The sequence below is a fragment of the Exophiala viscosa genome (genome assembly GCF_022695815.1).
Source record: "Exophiala viscosa unplaced genomic scaffold EDD37scaffold_1, whole genome shotgun sequence".
NCBI lineage: Eukaryota > Fungi > Ascomycota > Eurotiomycetes > Chaetothyriales > Herpotrichiellaceae > Exophiala > Exophiala viscosa.
The window spans coordinates 1,995,536-2,015,999 of record NW_026944353.1 but is presented as its reverse complement, the minus strand read 5'-3'; the positions used below and the strand labels follow the sequence as shown (position 1 = coordinate 2,015,999).

General features: G+C 51.3%; 8 protein-coding genes across 8 annotated transcripts; 2 read left to right on the top strand and 6 right to left on the bottom strand.

Annotated features, from left to right (window-relative positions):
• Positions 1-100: 100 nt before the first annotated feature.
• EDD37DRAFT_644908 (exodeoxyribonuclease III) lies at positions 101-1,177 on the bottom strand (the record flags this gene model as incomplete). The annotated part of the gene is made up of 1 exon (XM_062817566.1): positions 101-1,177. The coding sequence occupies one exon, from the start codon at positions 1,175-1,177 to the stop codon at positions 101-103; it is 1,077 nt and encodes a 358-aa protein (XP_062675031.1).
• A 779-nt stretch (positions 1,178-1,956) lies between these two features.
• On the top strand, positions 1,957-5,162 carry EDD37DRAFT_38634 (glutamine synthetase). The gene has a single exon (XM_062812172.1). It carries the CDS (start codon positions 2,073-2,075, stop codon positions 4,998-5,000), a length of 2,928 nt encoding a protein of 975 aa, XP_062675030.1. The 5' UTR covers positions 1,957-2,072; the 3' UTR covers positions 5,001-5,162.
• EDD37DRAFT_38563 (uncharacterized protein) lies at positions 5,162-6,647 on the bottom strand. Its single transcript, XM_062812170.1, has 2 exons — positions 6,353-6,647; positions 5,162-6,304 (listed from the first exon to the last, which is right to left on the bottom strand). Exon 2 carries the CDS (start codon positions 6,245-6,247, stop codon positions 5,324-5,326), a length of 924 nt encoding a protein of 307 aa, XP_062675029.1. The 5' UTR covers positions 6,248-6,304; positions 6,353-6,647; the 3' UTR covers positions 5,162-5,323.
• A 38-nt stretch (positions 6,648-6,685) lies between these two features.
• On the bottom strand, positions 6,686-7,712 carry EDD37DRAFT_616180 (membrane-associated, eicosanoid/glutathione metabolism protein). The gene is made up of 3 exons (XM_062815652.1): positions 7,474-7,712; positions 7,361-7,411; positions 6,686-7,306 (listed from the first exon to the last, which is right to left on the bottom strand). Exons 1-3 carry the CDS (start codon positions 7,484-7,486, stop codon positions 6,930-6,932), a joined length of 441 nt encoding a protein of 146 aa, XP_062675028.1. The 5' UTR covers positions 7,487-7,712; the 3' UTR covers positions 6,686-6,929.
• A 783-nt stretch (positions 7,713-8,495) lies between these two features.
• Positions 8,496-9,356, bottom strand: EDD37DRAFT_604046 (RmlC-like cupin domain-containing protein; the record flags this gene model as incomplete). Its single annotated transcript, XM_062814704.1, has 1 exon — positions 8,496-9,356. One exon carries the CDS (start codon positions 9,354-9,356, stop codon positions 8,496-8,498), a length of 861 nt encoding a protein of 286 aa, XP_062675027.1.
• A 1,351-nt stretch (positions 9,357-10,707) lies between these two features.
• On the bottom strand, positions 10,708-16,746 carry EDD37DRAFT_38401 (adenosinetriphosphatase). The gene is made up of 3 exons (XM_062812155.1): positions 16,627-16,746; positions 16,545-16,562; positions 10,708-16,458 (listed from the first exon to the last, which is right to left on the bottom strand). The coding sequence occupies exons 1-3, from the start codon at positions 16,638-16,640 to the stop codon at positions 10,797-10,799; spliced, it is 5,694 nt and encodes a 1,897-aa protein (XP_062675026.1). The 5' UTR covers positions 16,641-16,746; the 3' UTR covers positions 10,708-10,796.
• Positions 16,747-17,689: 943 nt separating this feature from the next.
• On the bottom strand, positions 17,690-18,394 carry EDD37DRAFT_38388 (NADH dehydrogenase Fe-S protein 5). Its single transcript, XM_062812154.1, has 3 exons — positions 18,233-18,394; positions 17,990-18,129; positions 17,690-17,930 (listed from the first exon to the last, which is right to left on the bottom strand). Exons 1-3 carry the CDS (start codon positions 18,258-18,260, stop codon positions 17,778-17,780), a joined length of 321 nt encoding a protein of 106 aa, XP_062675025.1. The 5' UTR covers positions 18,261-18,394; the 3' UTR covers positions 17,690-17,777.
• Positions 18,395-18,473: 79 nt separating this feature from the next.
• On the top strand, positions 18,474-20,354 carry EDD37DRAFT_616173 (uncharacterized protein). The gene has a single exon (XM_062815651.1). The coding sequence runs from the start codon at positions 18,853-18,855 to the stop codon at positions 20,008-20,010; it is 1,158 nt and encodes a 385-aa protein (XP_062675024.1). The 5' UTR covers positions 18,474-18,852; the 3' UTR covers positions 20,011-20,354.
• The last annotated feature ends 110 nt before the right edge of the window (positions 20,355-20,464 follow it).

Below are 20,464 nucleotides of genomic sequence, written 5' to 3'. Positions count from 1 at the left end.
AGGTTGTTGAGGTCACCAATCGCCGCAATCGGAGTTGCAGGTGGCGGTGGCGGAACATCATTCCTCCGTGAATCAAGTCGAGGAATCTCGAGACGAATCATCAATCTGATCCCGATTGTGCTGCTTTCGCGCTGAATATGGACATGTCGAGCGCTATCCAGAGTGGAACATGGTCAGAATGTCCACGATCCAATGCATTGTCAAGTATATCAGTTTCAGCGACAGCATCAAGGGGATCCACCAAGGAGCGGCTGACGACGATCAAGTCTACCCGGTCGCAGCTCTCGCCCCAGTTCCTACCGCGTGGGTGGTAGGTGTGTTTCTGCCGATTACCATGTTTATGTCGGAAGACATCAACTGCGCTCAAGCCGTTCTCATCTGTGAAAAACTTGGCGTTGAAATCTGCACGGTTCTTAACATGCTGCACAGGTGACGTTCGTAGGTTTGGATGGCCGTCGATTCTGGCTCTGGCAATGTTCATGTCACCAATCAAAATGACATGCAGCCCTGACCTTTCGAGTCGAAGGGCTTCGTCCAGCATCCACTGATGGAAGCGCAGCTTATGGTCATGTCGTGTCCCAACAACTTGGCCCGTTTCAGGATCTCGATAAGGATTCGACGTACCGTTGACCCAATACCCATTGATCACCACCAGCCCCATGTCTAGCTCGTGTACTAAGACCCGTCCTTCCAAGTCCCAATCCGGACGTCGGGTTGCACGAAGCCTTGAACCGAAATCATCACGTATCAGAGTCGCTACTCCATGAACTTTGCCGCCGAATCCAGTGGCATTATATTTGTCTCTAGGAAGAGAGAACTCGATAGTGTAACTAGGCTCATCACCTGCGGCACTTTGATTCGCAGCAGCCTGCAGCCTGCGTTGAGTGGCGGTGTCTTTGGAACTGATTTTGACTTCCTGGAGGCAGAGAAACTGTGGCCAGTGGTGGCGTTTCAGGAATGTCCTCAACGGTGAAAGAGAGTCAGCACTGAAGGATAATTGCTTCTGAAGCAAGGGCCCGACGCCGTTGACATTCCAACTAAAGATTCGTAACTGATCCACAGATGGTTCGCGCGTGCTGGACACGTGTTCTGTCAGACGCGGGATCTTGCGTTGTAGGGGAGGAGGACTGATCGAGCGGCCTGTGGTACTGAGGGACCTCTTGAGTGGTGATGACATGTTGCTCGGAGATTATTGATGGCCATAGTAGTCGACAGCATGTACTAGGACTTTTTATTAACGCTGACGAGGCTGATAGTGACGACCTTGATACATGGTGTTGATGTACGTGAAGGTCTTCAGAACAGTTCCAGCCACGAACGTCATTGTGAGGAATTCAAGATTCTTTTGGCGCACCGACCAACGGACCGAGCCGAAGTTTTGGGGGCTCTTAGAGGTCAAACCAGCCTGTGGCTTTGCGCCTAAGACGCCCAGGGGCAGCTTCCTCGGAAGACGGAAGTCCCTTGTCTCCAGCAGCTTTTTGTCAATTGGGGGAATTCACCAACGCTACTTGTAGCAACTAACACTTTGGTGTCCAGGGATCTTCTTCCAGGCATCCCAGGCATGGCTGTTATCCGACTCGTTCAAGTGGTCAAACCGATGGAGCCAGAATAAGGAGGAGTGAGGCGTCCCCCAGGAAATAAATGTCGAGATCCATTATTGACTTCTGTTCCTGCCTGCGGCCCTGCGCGTCAACCACTGGTCTGACTGACTTGACATCTCGCAGCTCACCCAGTCTCGCCACAATCTATTAAGACAAAGCTCATGTTGTTGAGCCACAAAGAAGAGAGAGAGAGAGGAACTGAGGATCCATACCACAAGAACATCTTCGTATCATCGGAGTTGAGCACTCGACTTCGACCTTATCCTCCCACCTCAACCTCTCCTTCCATTTTGAGCGCTATCTCAACCCTGGACCGCCAGTCTTCCTTTCTCTTGCCATTCGCAGTAAGTTCGAGTCGGGCTATAAGCTCCTGATAGCTACTGAATCCATGGCATATAGGTCACTGCTACCAGTCCCGTTTCTTTCCTCGCCTATCTCTGAGCCTCCTGAATTGTTCCTGCGTCCGCCGCAATGGCTCCGATGCCAGAGCTCTACCCTACCCTAAATCATGTCCACGATCTCGAAGCTGCGGGGATACAAGATCTTCAGCAGATCATCCAGACTTTCCCTATCATCGACAATCATGCGCACAACATGTTGACCGAGGAAAATGCCTATGGCGGCGCAGACTACCCGTTCGAGTGCATAACGTCGGAGGCGCATGGACATGCCTTGACAGATCATGTCCACACGAGTCTGGCGCATATGCGCGGAATAAAGCACTTGGCCGAGTTCTATAAGTGTCCTGAGACCCTACAAGATGTCAAGGCTTCGAGGTACGAGTGGATAAGAAGGGACTATCCGGGCTTGATCAAAAAATGCTTCGAGGGCACACACGCGATCATGATGGACGACGGGCTGGCCCCAGAGATAATCCACCCTTTCAAGTGGCATAGACAGTTCGTTCCCACGGTCTCCAGAATCGTGCGGATCGAAGCTGTTGCTGCCGAGTTGCTTGAACATCTGGCTCATGCTGCCGGTTTTATGAGAGTTGGCCTTGACGCCGATTGGGATATCAATCAGACGGAAAGCTTTCTTGTCCGCTTCAACACAGTTTTCCGCAATCAGATCCGTACATTGGCGAATGATCCCGACGTACGAGGGTTCAAGTCTGTCGTCTGCTACCGAACAGGTCTTGATGTTACCCTGGAAAGCAGGACAAACTTTCGTCCTCATCAGTCGCTGACCGATTCGGTCCTTCTGCAGTCCTTTCATCATTTCCTGCAGAAAGCTGTGCGCGACCACAAATATCGCATTGAGCAGAAAGAAGTCAACGATTTCTTGGTTGTCGCAGTATGCGATGTCTTGGAGAAACTTGTAGACACGGACGGCGAGAATCTACCCTTCCAGTTCCATACTGGACTGGGCGATAACGATATCGATCTTATCAAAGCCAACCCAGCTTACATGCAACCCCTGATTGAAGCTTTCCCACAAGTCGACTTCGTCATCCTTCATTCTTCCTACCCTTATACGAGAGAAGCCGGCTATTTGGCTGCTAACTTCGCCAATGCGTGGCTTGATATCGGCGAAGTGTTTCCCATGCTCTCCAGAGATGGGGAGGAATCGGTCCTACGACAGGCTCTTGAGTTGACCCCAAGTTCGAAAATCTTATGGAGCACAGATGGACACTTTTATCCCGAGACTTATTGGCTTGCCAATAAACATTTCCGAGAAGCATTGGAGAAATTGTTGACTTCCTACGTTGCCGCCGGGGACATCAGCGTCCCACAGGCGATAGATATTGCGGTCGATATCATGTTCTGGAACTCAAATACGTTATACAAGCTAGATGAGGAACGCAGATTCCCAGAACTTCTCCGAGCGTGTGGCAGAGAGCCTGTCGACAGTATGAGGACTTTGGTTAATGGAAGTTCCAAGGCTCCTTCCCTCCGGTCTACCGCTAGCACTGCTGTCGCAACTCCGGGAATTCCAACGGCACGACCGGGACCCTCTGCGCCCACCGACATTCTTCCAACCACAAGTCAGACCATTGCTTTGCGATCGGGAAGTGCAAGTGCGCCCTCTGGCCAGAGCGCAACTGCCGTCTATGCCCAGCATTTGACAGCTTTTGACGCCTTTCTACAAACTAATGCTGGCATCAAGTATATATGGGTGCAACATATGGACTACACGGGGACGCTGCGCGTCCGAATGGTCACGACCCAACAATTTCGGAAGCAACTTGCCACAGGCCACAACATGATCTGCAGTGCTGCCCTGACACGCCTTCTGCAGGATGACTTCGGAGCGACTGGTGCTTCGTCCACAGGAGCTTTCGTGCTTGCGCCAGACCTCTCGACACTCTCACTCAACAAGGGTATCTCATCACCCTCCGCCACAGTCCAGACTTGGTGGATGGTAGAAACAGAAGACAACCTGGCACATTGGGATCGTTGTCCACGATGGCTTCTACAGTCACAATGCGATGCATTGAAGTCCGAGTTCAATATTTCAATGTTGCTTGGCTTCGAATTGGAAATCATATTTATGAGACCGATCTGGAACGAGGATAAATCCGATTTTGTTGATTTTGCACCTCTGCACATGGTGCACTCCTGGAGTAACATGACATACCAGCAGCTCGACATGCTGAATATCGTCGAAGAGATAGTGGAGCTGCTAGCCGAACTCGACATACACCTTCCTCAATTCCATTCCGAAGCGGCACCAGGACAATGGGAGTTTCCTCTGCCCGCACTTGAGCCGGTCAAGGCGGTGGACACCCTGTTCAAGACGAAAGACGTGATCCGAAACGTCGCGAAGAAGCATGGCCTAAAGGCTACTTGCTACCCGCGCCCCTTTTCATTTACCTGCGGCAGCGCCAACCACGCACACTTCAGCATCAACGGGCCCGGCAACATAGTGGAGAAGTACGACGCGCCATTCCTTGCGGGCGTGCTCGAGCATCTCCCTGCCATCCTCGCCTTTACCCTGCCGATCGAAGAGTCGTACGCGAGAGTGTCACAAGGAATTTGGGCCGGCGGCGAGTACGTCTGCTGGGGCTACGAAAACAAGGAAGTGCCGCTGCGCAAGTGCGGGCCTGGTCACTACGAGCTCAAGACCATTGACGGGATCGGTAATTCGTATCTGTCCATGGCCGCGCTATTGGCCGCGGGCCTGCACGGCGTTCGTCAGGACCTCAAGCTCGAGCATAAAGACTGCGCGGGCGATCCGACGCATATTGGCGAGGAAGAGAGGCAGAAATTGGGGATTACCACAAAACTGCCCGATTCTCTGGACAAGAGTCTGAAAGCGCTCGATAAGGATAGGATCCTTAGGCGGAGCCTGGGCTATGCCGCAGTGGATGACTACCTTGCTGTCACGCAGAGTTTGATGGAAAAGCTGAGAGGTTTCGGCGATGAAAAGAGAAGGGTATGGTTGATGGCGCGGTATTAATCGAACTTGTCGAGCGCGGCGCTGAGCGTAAGACGGGCAAAGAGTGCGTCTTACTGTATTAACCTACTGGTGAGCGTTGGGATATGTGCTTGGTGCTTGGTGCTTGGTGCTTGGTTCGGACCTGGCTGTGACATACAAGGAATTTGGGTTTTCAAGATGGAGTTGAAACTGCAACTGGAGATTGGGTTGTCAAATATCCCACCTGGAGCGTCGGTCTAGTTGATTTCATGTAGACTTCTTCACACTATGTTGTTCGTGCCTCTGATCACGCTCACAGGTTCGTAGTAGGAGTATAGGATGTCATCTCGCCTGGTCTGCAATACTCATGTCCATGCCCCGGGAGTTGTCCTCTCAGCCTCGCAGATCTGACATGTTCTCTGCTGCTTTTTGCTCAGAGGGTATGTCCGACTTGTGATGTCCGGCAAATCAGCACCGCAGCGGTCGCAATTCCTTGTGGCCACGTTCGGAGTTTCCTTTCCACCGATATCAATCTGTGCTTTAGGCCTGGTACTAGTTTCACCAACGCGGCTAGGAAGGATCAACTTCTCCTTGTCGGCACGATCGGAGAAGAAACCTGAGAGCTCTCTGACGAGCGAGGTGTTGGTAGGTGATATGTCCTCAGGCGTGCACGATCGTGGGCTTTTTCCATTGGATTCTCTTTCTGAGTGCTTGCGTAACGGATAACGGCGCTTCAATTTCAGAGATGTGCGTCGCAGGAAGAGGCCTGCGGGAACTCCATCGTCCATGGACTCATCAGGGGTCGTATTGAGGAGCTCCACGGCCTCTGCTGCGGTGTCGCGTCCGTCAAAATGAGCATCAGGCAAGAATGCCGGGACCTGGGTACCAGCAGGTCTTTGTTCAAGGCCGCCACGGGTGCTGTCAGTTGGTTTTGGTAGTGGAGTCAATCGTGCGGATGGTACTGCCCTCGCAATCCTGGCAGGCACTGTCGAGTGACGACTCAAACCGGACTTCTCGGAATCATGGTTTGTGGATGTCCGACGTGAAGGCAACAAGGCCATCCATGGAGGCATCCAGCGAGGCCCATCTCTTGTAGGACCGATCTTGTTCGCCTTTGGATCAAGCGGACGACTGATGGAAACGACTGAAGCGGCTCCGTCCAAAAGGTCCCGCGGCAACCTGATGCTTTCAGGTTCGACTGGTGATGTTTTCACGTGTTGCTCAAGTTTGGGAATCGACTCCGGTTGACTGCGGCACCGAGAGCATACAGGTGGATCTTGAGTGATCATCCCTTGCTGGTGAGGGTGTCCTTGAACATCGAGGTACGAAGGAGGCGGCAAAGGGGACTGTGATCATTAGCTTTTTTGGAATAGCTTCCATTGATCAATTCTTACTGCGCATATCAGGCATGAGAAGCAACTCCAATGCCACTAGCACCATCCAAACCTCACTGCATCAGTCTTGCGGAAGACTACCTCTCCGCAGCGCCAGCAGATACTGTTGTTGTGGATCCATTTCCAACAGTCAACGCAGACAATACGGCTTTGATGGCCAAACGTGTGGGGTGGCGGGTCGTGTTCAGTCCAGCAGACCGTGCAGAGGAAGGTATAGCCTGTTTTTTGATCGGCTTCGCGCTTTTTAAGAGGTTTGCTGGCAGGTAAGGATGATAGTACTGCTTTGTGTAAGGATCGCTCTAGAGGTACAGATGATGAAGAAGTTGACCTAGACGCAGTAAAGGGATGCTGTTTGAATGCCATGAAACAAGCGTTGTATGTAAGAATTGACAGTAGTGATTGAAAGCTGGATAGGAATAGTGAGAGAGAATGGAAAGCAGTCCGAGATGTTTGACTTCGATGAAAATGAGTATGTGTCTTCCGTGCTCCTTCCTTCACACAATATCCCGTCGCCGTTGCCTCCTACCTGCCGATAGTCACTTCAACAGCTCCGGCACCCAGCCCTTTGAGTCGTGAATCAAAATCCCCAATAGCTCTTGACCAGGTAGGCGGCATAACCACTCATTCCAGCCACAAAGCCCAGCGTGCCAAAATATCCAATCGGTCTTCCCCAACCAAGCGAGCCCTGACTCTTCAAGCCGAGCTCGACATGAACGATTCTGAACAGCAACAAGGCCGCCAGGGATCCGGTTATTGTTCGTCGATTGCCACCGTTCGCTTCGGCGATGGCTGCGACGAGCAAAGCCATAGGCACATTTTCTACGAAATTGCCATGCGAGCGATCTGCCACGAGTAGTTTCTGGTCGTCATCGCCTTTGGAACCCAAGTATGTCTCCTTGTGAGATCGGACGGCGCTGACCTGTAGATTCAGGTAGAGATAATAAGCCGCAAATGCTAGGGATGCATTAGATCACGATACCGTGATGCTTTGGAAGGAAAGAGACCTACCCGGAGCAAAAGCCCCCGTTACAGGAAAAAGCTTTGGCACCGTGATACCGACTGTAAGACGATGTCAGTTGACGTGCTTGCAAGCTTGCATTGAAATCAAGGGCGAGGCCTACCTGGGACCGACATGTTTTCTACTTGCGTATGTCTGCTGTGACTGCGGATGGAGTTGCGAAGTGAGACGTTTGAAAATCCGTTTTTTCGAAGAATGTCCAAGGATTGATAGACTACTGAGTCTTTATCTTAAATCTTAACCAATTCGAAGTACAATCACAAAGCCAGTGAATGGTAACGTCATTTCTAGATCTGTCGCGCTATGCCGTCTGCTTCCCATTTCGGCTCGGTTACTCTTTTGCCGACCTGCGGCATGCTCAATACGAAGCTTGCTATTCGACGGTCAACGCGTGGGTTGTCAAGACTAATACAACAGCCCCTGTCACAATTCCCCTTTCATAGCAAGTGCCCCTGACTCAAGGTAACTGCGACCACCTGGCCGCAGATGGGGGCCTAATCACCTAAAAAAATATAAAAGTAACAAATCCTCATCTCATCGATAGTTTCTGACACTATTTCATCCAAAAATGCAAAAACAATCAACAATACGGATTCGCTGGTGGTCACCCACCCAACTACTAACGTATCGGCATATGGCTTAAGTACGGCTGAGCGAACGGGAAGCCCTGTGTTCCATATCCTATGGTCGATTGCGAAAGAGATTTTGCAGCTTCGTCATATCATCCTCACTTTTCAAACTTTCGGCACTTTAGAGTGATTGCGGCTGGCATTTGACTGATTTCCTGCTCCTGTAGCCTCTTTCGACATTTTACCCCGTGCTTCCATGGTTGATTGACCTTAGCGGAACCCTGGCCTTCAGGCTTGAACGCGAGGACACGAACGAAACTCCAAGTGCGCACAGAGACAAAGACACAGGACACAAGTATTTGAGATCACCAAATTAAAAAGAGTGTATTAGCTAAAACCCAAGCCAAAGTCCATGCTATGCTATTTGTCCAACCCGCGCAAAATCGGAAAACAATGCCTCCCATGTCTACAAACAATGCCTCACTTCCCGTCGCCATGCAAGAGCCAAAAATCCATCTTCACCGTCCCGCCATGTATCGTCCAGCCTTAGACTCTTTTAGTAAGAAATGTTGCAGCGGATCAAGCACTCCTCGATACTGTTGACCAAAGGAGGAGGGATGGCTTTCTTGAATGCAGCAAAGTTGCTGCCGTCAATCTGCTTGGGGAATCCAAGCGTAGCGTCAATGACTTCCGAGTCCAAGGCGAAGAAGTTCTGGGCGATGGAGCTGGCGCCCGGGTCCTCCGAGTTCAGACCGGCGATGGCCACGGCCGGTGTGCAGTCGAGGTTCTGCTGGAAGTGAATAGATCCCATGGGGAAGACGGTACCCTGGAACTTGGTGAGGGTGGTGTTGAACTCGGTGGTCAGGCCGTTCTCCAGAACGAAACCGGTGAGCAGGTTGTTGTCAGTGGCCAAGGTCAAGAACTCGCTGGCGCGTGGGTGGATGTGGGGGGTGTTCAGACCGCAAGGGTTGAAGAAGATGGCAGCCGCGGAGATGCCCAGGTCCGTCAGGATGGGGAAGTTGGCGCGGTTGGCAAGATCGACTTGGCCACCCTTACCTGGCATAGCAGGCGGCGGGTTGGCGGCGATATTGAAGTCGAACTTCAGGCTGACGTCGCCGGCATCGATTTCCTTCTGGATGTCCTTGAAGCGGGAGACGGTGCTGTCGGCTGTGAGGAGCTCGGCAACGACACCGCTGCTGGGGCTTGGGTTGGGAACCACACTGGCGCTGGTGCTGCTGGAGTAGCTGCCGCTGCCGGAACCCCAGCTACCGGTACCGCTGGCATAGCTGCTGGTAGTGGTGGTAGTCCAGGTAGCCGACTCGTAGCCGGTGCTGGAGCTGCCCCATGAGCCAGAGCCCATGGGCGTGGCATAGGCCGCGGCCGCAAAGGCAGCAACGAGGACTGTCGTAGAATGCATTGTAAATATGTTGGTTTGGCTTGATTAAAGACTTTGGTTGAGTATGAAAATCGTTGTTGTTTGTTGCAAGAGAGCGTGCGTTAACAGTTGAGGAAAGAAATATTAGAAAATGGAAAGACTGAAGATGTTTTGTTGTTTAGAATGAATGAGCTGATGATACTTTGGATTTGAGGGCGTGGGAACTTGCTCTTATATACATGCCTGCTCTGTCTTCGACAATGAAGCCTTGAGATTTCCGGCCTATGGTCGGAGCACCCAGCGCAGTGGCAGGGTAAGCAGTGTATCTCCGCATAGCAGGGACCAAAGTAAGCTCTTCGAGGCGACATTCTCGGCAGTGAGACCACGAGGCGGTGGCTACTGCGGCTCCGGCCAACGAGGCACTGTTCTTGGCCAATAGCCTAATTAGTGCTCACCGTGTTTTCCGGTAACCGAGCATGGAGAGACCCGCACTGAAGAGCGCCATAGATAGAGAGCAGCAGGAGGGTCGAGGATTGAGATGACAATTTCCTTTCGTGGCTCGTGCAGGGCTGGGAAAAATGAGAGAAAAACGAGGGAAACTCGTGCGAGCTGAGGTGAAGATTCTCGTCCTTTCTGCTTACAAGTATTTTGGGCGGCGTAATTCGGATTTAGATCACTGCCTGTAATCAGATACGCTTGTCCCTGGTCAGGATCCAGTGGGATCAGTATAGCCATTGGCCACAGCAAGGCATATTCCAGCCAGTCGGCAATGATAGCTGCCGAACCGTGGAGAAGGCCTTAAAAAAGGTACAAGTCAGAAATAAGACAGGCAGTGTACCCATAGCCCATGCTGCTTCGTGCGTTTGAAAGAGGAAGTCCATGGCCACGATCTGACAGTGGACAGAAGGACCAACATAGAAGCACCGCTGACGTGTTCTGGCTCTGAATCGATGAACGGTCATTCTGGGTCTTGTTCTCCGATAGGCGATGCTGGGTGAAAGATCTCGGCTGACCTCCCGATGGTCACGTTTCTTCAAGGTTGTGGGAAGGGACTGAGACTCCGCAGTACTTGTACAATATGTACCGTGAGAAGCGGTGCATGGCTGACCAGCTGAGCTGTGTACTGTACTGCTCCATGGGGTAGTCCATAGCAGGCAGCAGGACCTGACTGCCACGCTGCAGTATTGATTACTTGCGGCAATCGTTCGAACACCAATGTGCATGAATTCATCCGTGTCGTTCGTGTCAGCAACATTCATGTTGTGTTCAACCTGGAACCTAGAGCAATGGCGGAAATTGGCCATTACAGTAATGATTCAAAAGTGCAATAGGAATACTCCCAAATCTTCATTGTAAGCCCAATCTCCTGTAAGAGGCGCTTCCAAATGCTTTCCCATAATCCCTTGGGATTGATGCCAATCGTCTTCCGGCCCTTCTAGACCAATGTTATTGATACAGTGCTCATTGAGAACCCTTCCGCTTCTATTTTTGCAGGTTCTGGACAAAAGAGTCCAGGTTGAACTCTTCCTCGTACTGCCTCTCATCCCAGAGTTCACCCACGTCGTCGAGCCAGCCTTTCTCACCTTTCTTCTTCACTTCACCAGTGGCCATGTCGACCATATCTTCATCTTTGCCGCGCCCAGCATTTTCTGCACCAGTGTCTGAGGTCTCACCAAGGTTGAACAGATCCAAGATTTGATCTGTTTCCATACTTCCCAGTCCTGCATTCTGCTGGTTGACGACTGTCGAAGCAACGTCAATCTTGAATCGTTGCAAGTTCAGAATCTTTTCCTCTAGTGTGCCGCGAGTAATCAGCCGATATACGTTGACAACCTTCTTTTGTCCGATACGATGCGCTCGATCCATGGCCTGGATGTCTTTTTGCGGATTCCAATCATGTTCCACAAAGATGACCGTGTCTGCTCCTGTCAAATTCAGTCCCAGACCGCCAACACTCGTCGTCAACAGCAGGCAATCGTAACTTGGATCGTTATTGAACTGATTGACGATATTTTGACGTTTCGTAGCTTCCACACTGCCGTCAAGCCGGAGGAACTGAACACTCGGGAGAAGTTTTCCAAGCACTTCATTCTGGACCATATCAAGCATCTCTTTCATCTGGCAAAAGATCAAGGCCCGGTGCTGTGACACAAAATTCGACGCTGACATGTCGTTGGATTCGTTGGTTACACCAATACCGCAGTCGACCAGCAAATCTTTCAGGGCGGACAATTTTGGAGCGTGAGCAACGTCCCGCAAGCTGGACTTGGATGCGGCGAGTTGTTTCTGGATCGCTTCATACTGCTTGTTGCCTTCTTTGACCACAAGAGCCGGAGAGTTGCACAATTTTCGCATATACTGCAGAGCTTGGAAAATATGCTGTTTGGCTTCCTTGTCACCGGAGCCGACACTATTCTCCACCGTCTGTCGCTCTTTCTTGAAAAAGTCGTCAAACAGTCGTCTCTGCAGGTCGCTGAGGTCGCAATAGTAATTCTGCAGGATCTTGGGTGGCAGATCGTTCAACACTTCTTCCTTCAGTCGTCGGAGCAAGAACGGGAGGACTTGCTTGTGGAGGCCCTCAATCGCGAGCGCACCAGCCTCTTGCTCCTTAGATGAGGATTTCGCGTTGCGACTAGCAGCGATGGGTTTGGCAAACCGATCCTGAAACACCTTTTCCGTGCCGAGAAATCCAGGCATGAGGAAATCGAACAGCGACCATAGTTCAAGGACATTGTTCTGGATGGGGGTACCGGAAAGAATCAAACGATGGTTACTGACGATCTTCTTGACAGCCTGCGTAATCTTCGCTTTCGGATTCTTGATCAGATGCCCCTCGTCCAACACGCAGTAGTTCCAGGTGATTGGCGTCAGAACGTCGTTATCGTTTCGACAGACGTCGTACGACGTTATCACGACATCTGCGCTCTCAAGTTGTTGTCGGCGACTACCTCTCTCCGAAGGCGACCCAACATAAGCAACGCAGCTCAAAAAAGGTGCATATTGCTTGATTTCCTGCTGCCAGTGACCTGATAGTGTGGGTGGACATACGATCAGAGAAGGCAGGCGCTTCATGTCAGGTGCTTGCGTCTTCGCAAATTCTTCCGCTCGTATGTGATGATCGCTTGCCACCATACACAGAGTCTGAAGAGTCTTTCCCAAGCCCATGTCGTCACAGAGAATACCATGGAGGTTGTATTTGTTGAGGAAAGCAAGCCAGTTGACGCCATCTTGCTGATAAGAGCGCAGTTCTGCTTTGATGCCAACTGGAATCTTGAAGGGTTCCACTTTCTTCGGATCAAGCATTTGTGCCATAAATTTGCGCTCTCTTTCACGCCCTTGGAGTAGCGATTCTGGCATTCCAGGAGGATCGGGTATACCAGCTTCTAGCGGCACCAGCTTGACAAGTGTTGCGAAAGACGTGGTGGCGAGGAGTCGGATATCGTTGTTGGCGTCACTCATTCGTCCCAAGACTGGTACAATCAGGAAGATCACATATGGCAGAATCCTGTCGCCCATGGCGTGAATGAGATGATAAACACACTCAGTGATTCCTTGTCTGTCTCTCAAGTCCAAGGGATTGCTGATGTTTGGCAAGATTTCTTCCACCAATGCCGTCATGCCCTCAACCGAAATGACGCTACATAGCGTCGCGAAGCATTTGGCAGCACTGTACCTGATGACGGAAAGTCTGCTCCGCATAGCTTTACCGATTAGGGGGCTTAGCGATAATACCCAGGGATACAAATCTGCATGCAAAGTCGGCAGCAACGTCCGTAGAATGGAGAAAGCATCAACCAATCTTTGACCTTGTTCGTCGTCGACTTGCAAAGTGGCTGGATCCGCAGGCTGGATTGACTGACGGACAGGATCCTCGATGAGAGATCTGAGCACCGGCAATTTATCGAGAAGGGCGGCACCATATGATATCGCCAGGTCGTTCAAGGCGCTTTTCGCTCCACGTCGCATGATACTAGCTTCTTTGGCTTCTTGCTCGAATCGCGCAGCGTCGGGATGATCTTTTCTGTCTTCCTCTTTTCGCAAGGAGAGGACGAGATCTTCAAAGGTGGCGTTAGGCGGAAATTCAGGCGTCTCTGACGTGTCCACGCAGGTGAACTTGACCAGATTGGAGACAAGTTTGTCCAGGGGTCCTCGTTTCGGGCTGTTCGCGTAATAATCGATCAAGGCTGCAACCGCTGACCCAGAGCGAGCCTGCAACTCCTCATATTCCTCACTCTTAACACTGTCCATGAGACACTTGATCAATTGACCAGGCTTCTTTGGGATCTCGCCCAACCTTACGAAGATGGAAGCGACCCCGGCTTTGATAGCCATGTCACGGCTTTCCTTGATCTTCCGAGCTTCGTCTACGGCAGTCTTGGCATTAGCACGAGCGTCGTTGAGGTATTGTGTTCCTGATACACGCTGTGATGGTGTGAGGCCCTTGAGAAGTCGATCGAAATCCACTGTCACTATTCTTTCAGCATCTGCGAGGGAAAAGGCCTTCGGACCGGCACCACTCTCTCCTTGGCAGACTACTGCTATGGCCGGCAGTTTGTCGCGAGACACATGGGCGTTGTTTTGAAAGGCGCTGACGAGTGACTGACATTGGCCTCTGGCAGCTTGCAAGGATGATACAACGTCTGAGTACCACGTGCTGTCGTCATCGAGTACCTTTTGCAATTGCCCCACGAATACCGGTGTATTTGGAAGTTTGGTAGACTGGTTCTTGGCGATCTCCTCCAAGACCATTGCCGCGAATATTCTCGAAGACGAATTGCTGCAGCTGGTGATCGGCACGAGGCTTGTCCAGTAGGACACAACGGCAGCCACGTCATGCTTGCCTAGGAGCGAACCCAGTGCCAGCGAACAGGCTATTCTTGTCCGCAGCATGACCTCGACACCTACCAAGTCCACTTCGCCATGTAAGATGTGGCCATCCGTGTTGTGGGAAAGCTGCTGATTGGTTTCTGGCTTGTCCAATTTCCGTTTCTTCTTTGGTTGCTGATCGGAATCAGGCGTGTTTCTGTGTTTCGTGGCAACAGCGGCCATTGGAGCACCTGAGGGCTTTATGAGCAGAGACGCGTCCATAGGTATCGGGCTGCGGACCTGCCCAATAGGCTGAATTGCCGCCATGACCATTGGCATAATATGCGATTCCAAGCTAGATGCAAAAGTGGCCATGCCCTGTCGCTCCATGAAGGCAATGAGCGCCTGCCACACTTCGAGGGACATCCAGAGGACGCCCTCATTTCGTTCCAGGAGCATGTTCTGAAAGAGCAGCCGAGTGACACGACCTCCAACCCAACCCATAGTGCTGGCATTCGCCAGCCGCAGGAAGGTCGCCAACGCCTTGAGAACAGCCATCCTGACGGTAGTGATGGTGTGCCTGAAGAAGGGATAGAGGCGTGGCACAAGCAGCTCGAAAGACTGCTCAGGATCTTCGGCCGCATTCGTGCGCATCGCTTCTAGGACTTGGTCGTATGAGCATAAAGTGGCAAGAAGGTCCATAACAGCTCCCGTGCTTGCACTGAGATCATCTTGCATGTCGAGGAGACAATCCCACACCACGCTGATGAGTTGCCCAAGAGATCCCGCTCGCATTGTTGTGAGTTCACCGGCTATAGGAACCAGAGTTGCAGCGCTCACTGACTTAACGTCGTCATCTGTATGAGCGAGACCCCGAATCACAGCTGAGACGACCCCATCAATCAGGTCGGGATGTTGAAGAAGAAGATCCTTGCGCACGGCCACGAAATACCGCATACCGATCATGCCACCATGGCAGACCTCCCAGATCGGCTGTTTGAGTCCCGTGTCCCTTTGGTTGATCATTTCTTGTAAGAATCCATACACAGAGATAGCGATATCGTCTGGCAGCTGCGTCAATAAAGCACCTAATGTCTGACCAATCGACTCGCGTATGGGTGCAACGACTGTGTCGGAAACATAGTCGCCAAAACGATCAAGCATCAAGACACAGAGCAGACGGCATGCGATGTCGTCAAGCCAGCGACGATTTGCAAGATCATTCTCAGCTCTGGATTTCCCAAAACGTCGCGCTGCACCACGGCCATGGGCTCGTAATACCTCTCTCAAACCCATTGCTGCCCCATGACGAATCTCCCAATTAGGGTCGAAGAGGTCGATAGATAGAAGATCGCACATGACGTCAAATGGCCAGTCTTGGGAATGTTCTTCATCGGGCTGAATCAGCGGCTTTTCAATAACGGCATCGCCCTTGAATTCGGAGACCAGTGCTGTGCCGTCGTCAGGGCCTTCTCGTTTGATGGAGAAATAGTCCGATTTCGAGTCACCGTTGGATTCTTCGTGTCCATTGAGTTTGACCGGATGAGGGGTTGCGGAAATAGGAGTCTGGCCAGGCTCGGACGGATGTCGACCGGAAAGGTCAACGACGCGCATCTTATTGCCCCCAGCCTTCACAGCATTCTTGTTCTTGCGCTTGAGCTGGTTGAGCTGTCGCTTGCTCAAGCCAAAATCACCTATCACAGCCTGTCCATTGTTTTCCGATGGAGACATTGCGGTGAACGGAGAGCCTGAGCTGAAACTCTCCTGTCGTTGAGAAGTAGACTTGGTGTCGATCCGTGACACCCCAGGCGTCTGAGCCGCCTTGTGCTGTGAAGCAGCGGCAAAGTCGTGCTCGTTGACAAGATCTTCTTCCATATACTCGCCACCCAGACCGAGCCTGGCAGTGAGACTCTGCTTCTGATGGGCCAATCGTTGTGCAGGCGTTAGGCCCGCCATTGAAAACTCGTACTCCTTGCCGGCACTACCCAGTAGCTTCTTGCCATGGCGAAGGATCATCTTGATATCGAGCGTGACCAGCTGGAGAAGATCGTCTCCTTCTGCGGGTTTGTCCTCGACCTTGACTGGCTGATCCTCATTTTTGAGGGACTCGGGCTTGGTTTCAACATCGTCGGCGTTAGGATCGAACTTTTCAGCATTTGTTACGATTCCGCCGATAGCTTTAGCAGCTGCTGTACGAGTATCCCAGGATTTTGACTGGAGATAAGGCAGAACTCTGCCCAACAGGGCAAAAAGATTGTCTGGGTTTTGTTTCTGGACATCGGCGAGTTGCTGAGCGGCCGTATTCCGAATGAGTTGGGTGCTGCCTTTGTCCAGCAAGCTGCAGTAGAGGTTAGTGACTCTCTGGGGCTTCTGTCATCCTCATCATTCGTGTGAGATGAGAAGGAGTAGAAGGATGGAACTCACGTGACCAGTCTATCAAGCCTGTTGCAAAAGTGGTTAGCGAGCTTGGCAAGCCAGATCCGTGAAAGAGGAAAGAGTGTCAAACCTTGAATTGGCCATTTTGCAGGGCCGTAGTCGATCGCCTAGGATCAAATCATCCGCATATCGACTTCAACTTGTGTCCGACCGCCATCAACTGCGAGAAATTGGGTAGATAAATCCCGGATTGTGATAAATGAGTTCACACTGATAAAACAGTGATGTCAAATTGAAAGAAACAAGAACCGCGTCCTGATTAGAAGAAAGGCCTGCAAAATGAAAATATAGGGACAAATGGACCTCCGTAGTGATGATACCCGGGCAGAGCCTTGCTTCCGAAGGGCAGAAACGCGGTCAGGAAACTTGAGATTGGGGGGCGCGGCGATGGTTATGAGGGTCTGGAATGGCTTTAAATCCTCGCTTGCTCAGTCGCAGCCTGCAGGCGCCCCCCTGGCCTCTGATTGCTCTTTCCGTGACCTGCTAGGCCCCCTTAGGCCACGCTAGCACCACTCAAGCTTTTTGCCCATGACTCTTCTTGGCAGTATCTTGCCTTCGACATGCCACTGACATGTTTCGCCGCTGGGTCGTATCTTCTATCATTCTTTTCTCAGAATCAAATCAGACAACGCCCGAGCATCGTCCGTCTCCGTTATTTACGCACCAAAGGTCGGTTTACGATGCACCCGAACGCTTGTGTCTACAAGGCATGATCTTGGGTAGACAGAGCTCAAACTTCTGATGCACTTGAGCAGGACTTTGAAGGCGCATTACGCGGCCCTCATGTCAAAGGTAATGTGCCAGTATACGCAGGAACCACGGGCCTACAAGCCTTCAAACCTCCATTGTCTATCCAGAAAGATTTCGATACTACCAGGGATACTCTATGGGCCGCATCCAGTAACCATACCTACCTGGTAGGTATTGACTGGGGAGAGTCACTTCGAAAGATGCAGCTTTGGCCGAGTTCTCAGTCCCTTGAAAAGCGCTGAAGCTGAATGTTCTCCTTTGTTTCACGTCCGAAGACCGTGATCCGGAGTAAACAGGTGCCGCTTCGAGACAAGAGTTGTTGTGATTGTGATGCTTCTCCATCGGTAAAGTGCTTGAAGGGCTTGTTTTGCGCCTCTCACAGGTCCCGTCAATATGTACAGTCCGTAAACTACCTGAACATCATGATTGTTCATATCTATCTCTTTAAAGTTGCACTTTCTTCTTTAGCTCTCATGCTGGGCTGGTTTGTAGTATCGCCTTGGTCTCATCCTCTTTCCCTATCAGACCCAAACTTCGAATCTGGCCAACCTTGGGTGCGTTTTCGCGTGGGGATGCCGCCTCGGCCTTTCGTAGTGCGTTCTGGATGGCAACTGTGCGCGCATACTAACATGAACAGTCAACATTCCTGTCCCCTGGACAACTCAAAAGTACTGGCAACCAACCTCTTTCTTGTGGTGCAGGCACTCGTAGTAGTCTTCTAACCGCGGTGCACATACACCTCTTTTCCTCGCTTCGGGATCATTCTGATTGATAACGTAACAGGACATGTATTCTTGCCAGAATGGGAAGCATCGAGAAACACCTGAGATTCGCACACAACGTCAGTTGAGGTCTTCCAACAACCCATTTTGCGGCGGCTGTGGGCAGGCTCCCAAGAGCACAGCTACCACATCAGGGAAACTAACCTCCAGTCAAGCCGTAGCCGGATGCCATTCTGACCAGGTTTCCTTTGCTATACGATGTCCATTCACTGCACAAGCGTTGCGGCAGTCGCAGTGATGTAGAATGGTGTGGAGTTCAAGTCGTTGGAGCTGCGGTCGAGCTTTAGCCTGCCAAGTGAGTGGCTGGGTCATTTGAATGATTTGATCTCGAGCGGCATATAAAATGCACATTCATAGATGTTTCATAGCAGTATATCTTCCACGTCAGACACCGACTTTTCTGCGCTTACAAGTGAACCAATCTCGTTGGTTCTATTCGCCGTCCCTGTCCTTTGATTCATTCATTATTGTGATCTCAAAGGAGTGCCCCCGCCCCAACGCTAGAGGCTTGCTGCCTGATCAAAGTCACACAAAGGCAAGGCATGTTGCTCGCTAAACACATTGCAGGCTGTGCAATGCGCAGAATGACGCTCAATGACACTAGGCACATCTCTGCCTGGGTGCTAAAAGACTGTGGGAGTTACTCCAAACTGTCTGCGGCTTAGATATTTGAGCATTTGCCAACATATACCTCTGCTCTTGAGGAATTGTTCATACTTATATCCGAACCAACCTCGCCTTGTCGAAAGGAGTCGTGGGACAAGATGAATCGCATCACAGCGTTCAAGCTCCCTTGTAACGAGCAATTGGGATGCACTCTTTTCGATAACTTTCCTGGGGAAATCCGTGACCGCATATTCACTTTCGCTCTAAGTTGCTATGACGATCAAGCCAGAAAATGGGACAGGAACAGTTCCTTCGTGAGACCAGACTACAGTGCACCCGAGGTCGCCGACACTGCACTGCTTCAAACGTGCCAACGGATCTATGCCGAGAACTGGTTCAGGCCATGGATCAGCGCTATCCACACATTCTATCTAGCAGCACAAGGGCGCAAACCGGATGACAAACATGTCATGTCAGTGGCTAAGCTGCAGCCTGCGCTCAACCAACTCAATGCCGCCCATGGAGAAGTTGAGATCTCACATGTCAGAGTGTTTCCCCAGCTATACGCGCTCGAACCCGGAAAGGAGATTGGTAATATTCTCAACATGGACAACTTCTTTCCACGCAAGCTAACAATTACAATCCGACACCATGATTGGTGGTTTTGGGAGCAGGACGAGCGCCTTCTCATCAGATCCTGGTGGGTCAATGTTTGTCGCTTTCCAAGTAGTCTCAGTGAGATTTGCATGGAACTCGAAAGCTTGCAAAGGAAGGAGAACCAGATTGATTGGATAGCAGAGGAGATGACCAAGGCCTGGCACTTCGAAAGAAAGGACGGCACAATCTTATCCGCCAATGGTGGAGACTTCAAAGTTGATCTTTGGAGTGGGAGCTCGACTTGGGAGCGCACACGCTGGCTTCGAGATGAAACACAACCGGGAACCAACGATTACTACGTCAAGACTGTCATATGGAAGCCCAACAGCGCAATCAGCGAACGCCCGTGGGCATACGATCTGCATGTTCCGCATACATTCTCTGTCATTCGCCGTGCGACCCCATCCCTGTCTGTTTCCCTCATAGAGGAAGCGCAGGTTCCAGCGGGCTCGTCGGCTCAAGAGACCTTGCGACTTGTCCAACAATGGCGGGAAGACCACCGTGAGGTTTATGGTGGTATTTATGATGATGATATCACAGAGGATGACGACGATGGGAATGACGAGAATGATGAGGATGGCGATGACGATGACCGTAGTGACTGGATAGATGCAAATGGCCCCTCAGATGAGGAAGGTAATGAGCACTTATTCACATGATGTGCTTGAAGGTCATGATACGGAGAACGACACCAACGCAGTGGACGGCCATACATACAACAGTTCGGAAGACGCTCATGAGGGTGTTCAAGAACCAGAAATAGGCGCAGGCTGTACAGCAGGGGATGGAAGATGCTGCTGCAGCGATGCTCCTCAACGGGCCGACAGTCTTACCACAGATGCCACCTGGTCCATCGTCGTCAACTCCTGCGACAACATGGCCAGTGGCATAATGACACAGGGAGTGCTCTGCATCATTCAAGCTGGCTCCTTTTTATTTCTTTTGTATAAGTACTTAGCCAAGGTATAGTCCGTACAGGTTGGAAGTCCTCGCTCCTCACCACGTAGTAGTATTATCCGTGACCATAACCTTGACCTTATCGATAAGAATTTTGATGCAAGTCCTGGAAAGAGGTGTCACGGCCAGATTTCTCCGACGTGCAGCCTGCGGAGA